This window comes from Protopterus annectens, chromosome 1.part1, assembly GCF_019279795.1.
Source record: "Protopterus annectens isolate FY-2018-M chromosome 1.part1, PAN1.0, whole genome shotgun sequence".
Lineage (NCBI taxonomy): Eukaryota > Metazoa > Chordata > Ceratodontiformes > Protopteridae > Protopterus > Protopterus annectens.
Window position 1 is genome coordinate 1,104,896,636 of NC_056726.1, and position 9,263 is coordinate 1,104,905,898.

Genomic DNA, 9,263 nt, shown 5'->3' on the forward strand with positions numbered 1-9,263 from the left:
ACATTTTACAAGACTTTCTACTTTAAGGAAAACCCTCAAACAAAAAACTAAATACAATTTCAGAACTCCTTACCCATATTAACTTTGAAAACAAAAGTATGTACTTTTTCAATAAATAAATAAAATGTAACTCTCCAGATAGGAGTCATTGATGAAAATTGACAGCCACACTTACAGGCATTACCTAACCTAAAACTAAGATTATCCATGCTTCCACTGATTGCTTTCTGCACTTGTCTTATCACTATTGCCCTCCAAGATGTGAAAAACATCTTGCATGCTTTCAGAAAGCATTAACTTAAGCCTTAAGAAAAACGTGCACTGGCTGCATTTAAATGAAACAAAATTGTGCACTGAAATATTAAATACATTAAAGTATTAAGGCTTCTGCTGCTATTTCTTATTTACTTCCCCCAGTTTCAGACAGGCAGTTCATGTCTACTCAATACAGCAGACATTTTTTGAAAAATTCAGCAAAGCTATGGGTGAATCAAAAACAGTAACAGACTGCATAACTCAACCTGACCAAGACATTTGACACTCTATGCCATTTAGGCATTGTAGGTAAGGTTGATAAACTAGAAATAAACCCCAGCATCACCCAATGTATTGGAAACTGGCTCACAGATATGAATTGGGAAATCAGCACAGGGCATACAACCCACCACCCCCCAAAAAAGATCACAACTGAGGTACCACAGGGCTCTCTTTTGTGGCCACTCTTATTTGGCACTTTATTCTCAGAAGTTAAACCAAACTTGAAAGGCCTATGGTTGACCAAGTTTGAAGATGACTGCACGCTAAGAGCAGTCATTAAATCCCCCAAGATCAGAGTGATCCTACAGGAGTGTTTGTTCAAAACAAATAACTGCTGTCAGAGTCAAGGACTAAAACTAAATGCCAAAAATCCTACAATAGACCACCTCAATGCCCGGTCACTGTACTCAGTGTCATATAGCCTATGATGCGCAACCTCAATGCCCTGTCACTGTACCAATGCCCTGTCACTGTACTCGGTCTCATATAGCCTACAATGGACCACCTCAATGTCCTGTCACTGTACTCGGTCTCCTACAGCCTAGCATGGACCACCTCAATGCCCTGTCATTGTATTCAGTGTCATATTGCCTATGATGGACCACCTCAATGCCCTGTCACTGTACTCAGTCTCATACAGGCTACTAACAGGAAACCTGTGCCTGCCTTATAAGGCATCCTCAGACCCAGCACTAATGAACCTACTGCAAGTCAAATGTTTATACAAATACGTGCTCCAGAGACTTCAATCTCTTCTGCAATATAAACAGATTAGTCTGTAGGGACAGGAACATATCACAGATGACACCACTACTATAGAATACGCTCTCCATATACATAAAACAAAGCCTTTCCATGGCCATTTTGAAGGATAATTTTGACCAATGGATGGGAAATGGGAAAATTACCACAGAACTGACACATCCTCATAATAGAGACAGTGCTTGAATACACTGTCTTACAGCAGGGACTGTCAATGCACTGAAGCTGCAATCAAAACAAAATACTCTGCTACAAATGAAAAGTATTTATATATAGCTATGGCGAGGGTAGTTAAACACCCATGGTATAACACAGCTGGATAACAAAAGGGAAGCACAGCTGGGCTTAAAATGTCCCACAAGGGACAATAGCTTAGTACTCACCTATGAGCTATCAGGACTACCCCCCCCCCAAAACACCCACACATACAAATTAGGTCATGAAAGAGTGAGAGAGAGAGAGAGAGAGTGTGTGTGTGTGTGTGTGTGTGTGTGTGTGTGTGTGTGTGTGTGTGTGTGTGTGTGTGTGTGTATGGGTGTGGGTGTGTTTGTGTGTGTGGCAGTGCTTTAGTTCATAAGTCAGTTATTTAAATTCAATGAAATGTTGTTATGCCTACTTTTTTATCTTTGTTTGTTTGTCTGAGAAAAATGTTGTTGATTTGTATATGTAGTTAATTAATTATCTCTTAAAGTCAGCAGGTCAGAGGAATGCAAGATTCAGAGTCAGAATTCATCATTGAAGGATTTCATGACATCCTGCACCAAGCACTACATTGACAATGCAGCTGTTACAAGACACGAGGCTGCTCATATAAGAAACCAGCAGCATAAATGTGAGGAGCGCAACTTGGCTCTTAGCCAGAAGCATGAGTTAAAATGTCTACAAAATCATGCTGCAAATAAATTTTATACAAAAGGTAATCGTAAAAAGTGTTTCACTTTTCCATTTACCTTAAAAGCACATCATTGTGCTAAAACCAGTGAGGAAATTAGGAATGGGTCCTACTCCCAGCGTACCCTTACCAGGTCAAGAAGACTTAGAGAGTGGAAGAAATGCAAGGATAATGAGGTTACAACCCCAAAATTCTCCAGTGCAGGGAAACCGTGTACATTTGGCACATGTATCAAGACCTTCACAGAGAAGTATAAATGTATACAAAGCATGTCTGTCAAGAGTCGTGAGATGCCATATAAATGTGCCACGTGTGACAAACGTTTTCCATGGAGGAGTACGCTCACACGACATGAGAATAGCCACAAAACAGAGAAACAACATAAATGTAACACTTGTGGCAAGTGCTTTACAAGAAGGGGCTACCTCACAAACCATAAGAGAATTCACAGTGGAGAAAAGCCATATAAATGCAGCACATGTGGTGAGGGCTTTACATACAAGCAGTATATTACAGTCCACAAGAGACTCCACACTAAAGAGAAGCCATACAGTTGTACCACATGTGGCAGAGCTTTTACAAGAAAGATCTACCTTACAGTTCATGGAAGAATTCACAGAGGTGAAAAGCCATACAAATGTTCAATATGCTGTAAGAGCTTTAGAATAAAGTTCAGTCTCACAGCTCATGAGAGAAGTCACAGTGAAGAGAAACCATTTAAATGTGCAACTTGTGGGAACAGTTTTACAATGAAGGGCACCTTAACTTCCCATGAAAGAAGACACAGTGGAGAGAAACCATACAGATGTGAAGTTTGTGGCAAGAGTTTTATACAGAAGAGCCACCTTAGTAGCCATGAAAAGATCCACACCGGAATAAAGCCCTATAAATGTACAATGTGTGACAAGCGTTTTATAAAGAAAGGCAACCTTACAGCCCATGAGGAGAACTGTAGTGGGAAGAAGCCATATACATGTGCCATTTGTGGGAAAAGATTTAGACAGAAGGGTCATCTTACAGTTCATGAGAATATACACTGTGGACTGAAGCCATATAGATGTACCACATGTGGCAAGAAATTTACACAGAAGGGTTATCTTGCAGTTCATGAGAAAATACACTCTGGAGTGAAGCCATATAGATGTGCAATTTGTGACAAGAATTTTACAACAAAGGGCAGCCTTACAATCCATGAGAGAATCCACAATGGCTATAAGCCTTTCAAATGTACATTTTGTGGCAAAAGTTTTATACAAAGGTATTATGTTACAATACATGAAAAAATCCACACTGGGGAGAGACCCTATAAATGTGGAAAATGTGGCCAGAGTTTTACATACAAGAGCAGCTTAACTGTACATGAAAGAAAACACAGTGGAGAGAAACCCTACACATGTGAAGTTTGTGGCAAGTGTTTTATACAGAAGAGTAACCTTAGAAGCCATGAGAAGATCCACATTGGCATCAAATCATTTAAATGTGCAAAGTGCGGCAAGTGTTTTATAAAGAAAGGCAACCTTACAGCTCATGAGAAGAACCATAGTGGGGAGAAGCCATATACATGTGCCATATGTGGCAAAAGATTTAGACAGAAGGGCCATCTTACAGTTCATGAGAAAATACACTCTGGACTGAAGCCATTTAGATGCACAATTTGTGACAAGAGTTTTACAGTAAAGAGCAGCCTTATAGTCCATGAAAGAATTCACAGTGGAGATAAGCCTTACAAATGTGCATTTTGTGGCAAAAGTTTTATGCAAAAGTATTATGTTTCAATGCATGAAAAAATCCACACTGGGGAGACACCCTTTAAATGTGCAAAATGTGGCCAGAGTTTTACATACAAGAGCACCTTAATCGTCCATGAAAGAAGACACAGTGGAGAGAACCCATACACATGTGCAGTGTGTGGCAAGACTTTTGCACGGAACCAAAACCTTCGCATTCATGAGAAAATTCACACAGGAGATAAACCCAACATTTGTGACACATGTGGCAAGAGTTTTCTAAGGAAGACCAGCCTTACAGTACACAAGAAAAGGCACATGGATGAAAAATAAAGACACCTGGGCACAAAGGCCCTAGGATAAAACAGTGCCCAATCCTGGTGCACACACTGGTGGCAGAAATGGAAAAAAATATGTCTAAAGAGTCATCATGGCATAGATATATTCCTAGAATAGGGTTATGCCAGGCTCAGGGGAAAGATGGGGCCTCTGTTGTAGAAGGAAGAAGTAGTCCACAAAAGCATGAGACACCAAAAAAGAGCCATACAGATGACAAAGTGGACTATTGACTATACAAAAGAAAGAAATTATGTATTGCTGCTATAACAAAATAAGCCCAGAATTTCCAGACAGAAAATGTTTGGAAAGATTAATAGACAATTAAAAGAAAAGAAAAATAATGCCAGAAAAAAAATAAAGCAAAATGTGTTCACTAATACCACAGATTTATGAAAAACATTACATACAGGAGGAACTTTGGGCTGCCTGGAAAAAGAAGTGACAGAGGAAGTGCCAAAGTATAAAGAACAAAATCCAGAGTTTTTTCAGTGGTGTAAAAAAGAATCCTGGACATGGAAAAGAAAAAGTGATCTGGTAAGGTACAATATTTATGCAAAGGAGAATGCCGTGCTAATCAATACAAAAAAGCAGCTCCAAAGATATCTGAAGAGACATACAGGCAAAAGCAGCCAGATTTGGAACATTTCACAATACAAAAATAAGAAAACAAGGGGGAGCGCAGACAATAGGATTAGTAAGGCAGACATTAAACACGTTGAAATCTAAATTATAGATCATCTGCAAAGGGAGGGATTTAGAATGGAGACTCTAACCCAGGTAATGTTATACAATGATGGGATTACTGGTTCCCAGAATAAGGAAAAACAGGTGGAGCAGGAGGCATTGGAAGATGTGTACAGTGATGATGTATCTGGAGCCTTCTGCAGGAGACTGCAATGAAAGTCCAGGTGAAGTTGCACAGCTTGAGAAGGAGCAGGAAAGAGTGAAAACTCTGAACAGGTAATGTTAGGTAATGTTACAGAGTGACAGGACAAAGGGTTCCATATGAAAGAGCATCATACGAAGCAGGGTGCTTCCCAAGGGGGTGTGGCACAGAAAGGTTTTCAGGAATTTTCTGTAGATTACTCATGGAAAACAGAAGACGAAGAAGACTCACGCAGTTTGGAAGAAAATGATTTAAGGGAAGACATGCTTATTTTAATAGATATGTATAGACATATATTGAAACAAGATGAAAGAAAAAGATGACAGAAACTAAACCCAAAATGTTGGAAGACTGATAAAACAGGTGAACATTGTAATTAGGACTTTTAAGAGAAATTCACAAGATATAATAGAAATAAGTAGAATATATTCTTGAGAGTTAAACTCCAAAGGGATAAAGTTTTACAACAAAAACATACAGTAACAAAGGAAAATCAGAGAACAAGTAAAATGCCACCATGGCAGCATTGGAGAGAGACAACTATAGAGCAGTTAAGACAAGAAGTACCACTGTTAAAGTATGGAAAAGGGAACTGATCAGGAAAAATGCTTAGAAAGATTGCTGTGATAAAAGCAGTGCACAGTATCAAAACAGATCAAAATGTATCATATACTATCACCAATAGTAAACTAAAAATATCAGCCCAGACAGAAAATTTTAGAAGATATGTATGCAGATATATGCAAAGGAGTAGTACCAAATTAGCAATTTATGGATGATCCAAAATGATCTTATACAGAACTGGGAAACAAAGCAAAAGGAATAGAAATACCACCAAAAAAGGAAAAACTAAGCAAGTTTTGTTTAAGTATTTATGAGACCCTTTTGAACATAACAAAGATGCTGAATGTAATAAAAGAATTAAAAGAAACAATAAAAAGTTTTAATGTAGCAGATATGATAAGATATGGTAGGATGTAATGACCAGAGAAATATAGACAAAACTAAGAAATGCTCCTAAATGGAAACCCCAGGCCCAGACCCAGTACCTAACTCTGGCTAAATGTATTAATATTACTAGACAAATATTTAGCCCGGACTAAGAATTATGTATACATGCATCCTGAGAGATACCAAACTGGTTATCAACAAGAGAAATGATATGCCTCCTTAAGAGTGAGCCTGCAAGCCATCCTAAAATATATAGACCAGTAACTTGCCAGAAGGACAATGTACAAGGTATATACTGGAACTGATGCAGACAGAGTTTATAGTCATTTAGAAAAAAAATTCAGTAATGGCAATAGAACCAAAGGAAAAAAAAGAAAAAAAAGCTAAATGGAACAGAGGATTTTTTTGTTTCTAAATAAAGCTTTACTATAGAATTGTTAAAAGGGGAAGAAGCCAAGTGTGGCATGGATAGATGCAAAAAAGCATTTGACAGTATCTCACATTCATGGATAAAGATATGTTTTGAGATACACAAGCTGCACCCTACATTTATCAATTACATTAAAGTGACCATGAAACCATGACAAACCACTTTCAAGCTGAGCCCTGACAAATGGCAAATTATTGTCCTAGGGGTAAAAATTCAAAGGAGATATTCTAGGGTGATTCTGTGTCACGGCTGCTATTTTGTCTTGCCCTAAACCCATTAAGCTTTTACTAAACAGAGCAGACTATCATTATAATTTGGCTCCCAGAAACCAGACTTGGTTAGAAACATCTCATCTAGCTATTGTAGATGACTTATCTGATGAACTGTACAATTTTATGGAGTTGAAAGCACAGCTACAAATGGATAAAACTTTCTCAGATGATATAAGAATGCCATTTGGTTTTGATAAATGTGCAAAAGCAACATTTAAAAGAGAAAAGATGCAACACTAAAAAAATTAGTCTGGGACAGGAATGTGATGTAAAGGAATATGAGCAGGAGGGAGTGTATAACTATTTGGGAATTGATGAACGATATGCAATAAAACATGAACAAATGAGAATAAAACTCAGGTAAAGAATACTTCAGAAGACTAAAGCTAATACTGAAAACCGTTTTGACATCTTGGAATGAAGTACAAGCTATAAAACAGTTTTTCTTTTGTTCCAACTTACAGTTGTGAAATGATTGACTGGCCCCAAATCAGTTGGGCAGGCAAACAAGAAAAACACTTTCTGCTTATCAAATGATACAAAAATCAATGTGTACCAAGATTATATATTCCTTGCTCTGAAGGAGAAATCGGGCTCTTTGAAGTTATTACATGTCCCTGATTTCCAGGGATTTCTCTGAATTTGAATCAAATTGTAGCTCTGTCCCTCTTTATCCATCTAAAACTGGTGACTTTAGGAGAAAGGGTGATGAATTAAACTTAATAAATAATGACAATAATTAGAGTTATAGACTTTTTACTTCAGAAAATGTATATTAATCCACATTCTCTTTGTCAACGGCTAAAGTTATGAGTACTAGTATTTCAGTAATGACCCTGATTACTGATACGTCCCTGATTGGTTGAGACCTATGCAGATATCTGCTGACTTCATACATAGTGAAAGTTTTAAAACATGAGGAGAAGAAGCCTAGGATGACCTCCCTGCTTAGCTTCACAGAAGTATTTCTATGTCAAATGGGAATAGAAATCAAACCAGAAGTAGACAACAATCAGGCAGCAACTGAATATGATAAAAAAGGAATGCTGTAATGAAAAGGATCAGATGAGGAGGAAAGAACATTGGAAAATCCATAACTATCATGGCAGTTATGGAGATCTTGAACAAGATCATGTTGGCCAAGACGTGACACAGCAAAGTATAAGGAGAGGTGAACTGAAACCAGAAGATGAAAGGCTAATAATGTCAACCCAGGATGGTGGACCATGTACATGTTGGTTTACAAAGTCCATTGAAGTTATGATAGAAACAGACAAATGCATGTAACACAACTGGAAACAGTCACATATCTTATTTCTGGGTGCTTGACACTCATGGCTGATGGCCTGTATATTGAAAGGCACAATTCTGTAGCAAAACAGTTGTCCTGAGGATTGTGCAAACACTATGATATAGAAGTATCCGAGAAGTGTTGAAAACATGAACCACAAAACATTATGAAGTTTATATCACATGGTATAACCTGTTAGCAACAGTTCAAAATATAGATACGAGAAAATCAGATATAGCCGTCAAAAAAAAAAAAGACAAAAGTAGCACTGATCATTGAAATTGCTACACCCAGTGGTTAGTTTATTCTGTACAGAGAGACACAAAGTCATAAAAAATGGCATTTGCAGAATGTGGAAGAAAGATACCCAGATAGTTCCAATAGTAGTATGAATTACTGAATGAGTCCATTCTGGGCCCATTGCATGTGCTTAAGTGTACTTTTGGTTAACATTAAAGACTGGAACAATACTGATTTCATTAACTTTAATTGTACTGTGATTTAGGAATGGAGTCCATTCCTAATATGGTATTAGAAGCCCAAAATACTTGAGCATTCGTGGTTATTCCAGTTAACCCAAAACAATAGATCTGAAGCAGTTGCATAGCAAACAGAACACGTGCATAAATGGAACAACAGTAAGCATTGTAACAGCATGCCAGTTACATTAATGGCAACAGGCCACCAACAATGGTATTTGAACAAGGCATATTAATATGCAACCAATTAAATATAAAAACAATAATAGAACACAAGTCCCAACAATAGGTTTTGAGAAAAACCTACCCATAGTGTATGAATAATAATTATTGATGCAGATGAGGGGTGGGGGGAGAGAAAAAAATCCATTAACAACTGTATAGGCTTCTATATTTCACAACAGTACTGCAATACTCTACAGGTCTATCCTCACTTTACATCTACCTATGTCCCATAGCTTCTGTAACACATGCATACCTGCTAAACTGTCAACCTGTAATGGTATGGGGCAGACTGTGACAACTGTGGGTACATTACTAGAGGAGGCTTGTACATGTCAGGGTTACATATCTGACAAAGAAGGGGTACCCTGCACTGATGTTGTGTGAGTCTGCTACTGACATACTTCACCTGGATTCCTATCTGTGTCCAAGGTTATTGGCTGCAGTGACCACTAGCCATGACAGAGTGACACTT

At 37.9% G+C, this 9,263-nt stretch overlaps 1 protein-coding gene across 2 annotated transcripts in view; it reads left to right on the top strand.

Moving 5' to 3' along the window:
* The window catches only part of LOC122809029 (zinc finger protein 260-like), a 128,686-nt gene extending 121,576 nt beyond the window's left edge, over positions 1-7,110 (top strand). Inside the window, exon 4 of one of the 2 annotated variants that reach the window (XM_044080234.1) lies at positions 1,991-7,110. In XM_044080234.1, coding sequence (XP_043936169.1) covers positions 1,991-4,251 — 2,261 coding nt within the window. In that variant the 3' untranslated portion in view covers positions 4,252-7,110. The remainder of the gene's footprint in view (positions 1-1,990) is intronic. The other variant, XM_044080243.1, reaches the window with a different exon arrangement.
* Positions 7,111-9,263: the final 2,153 nt, after the last annotated feature.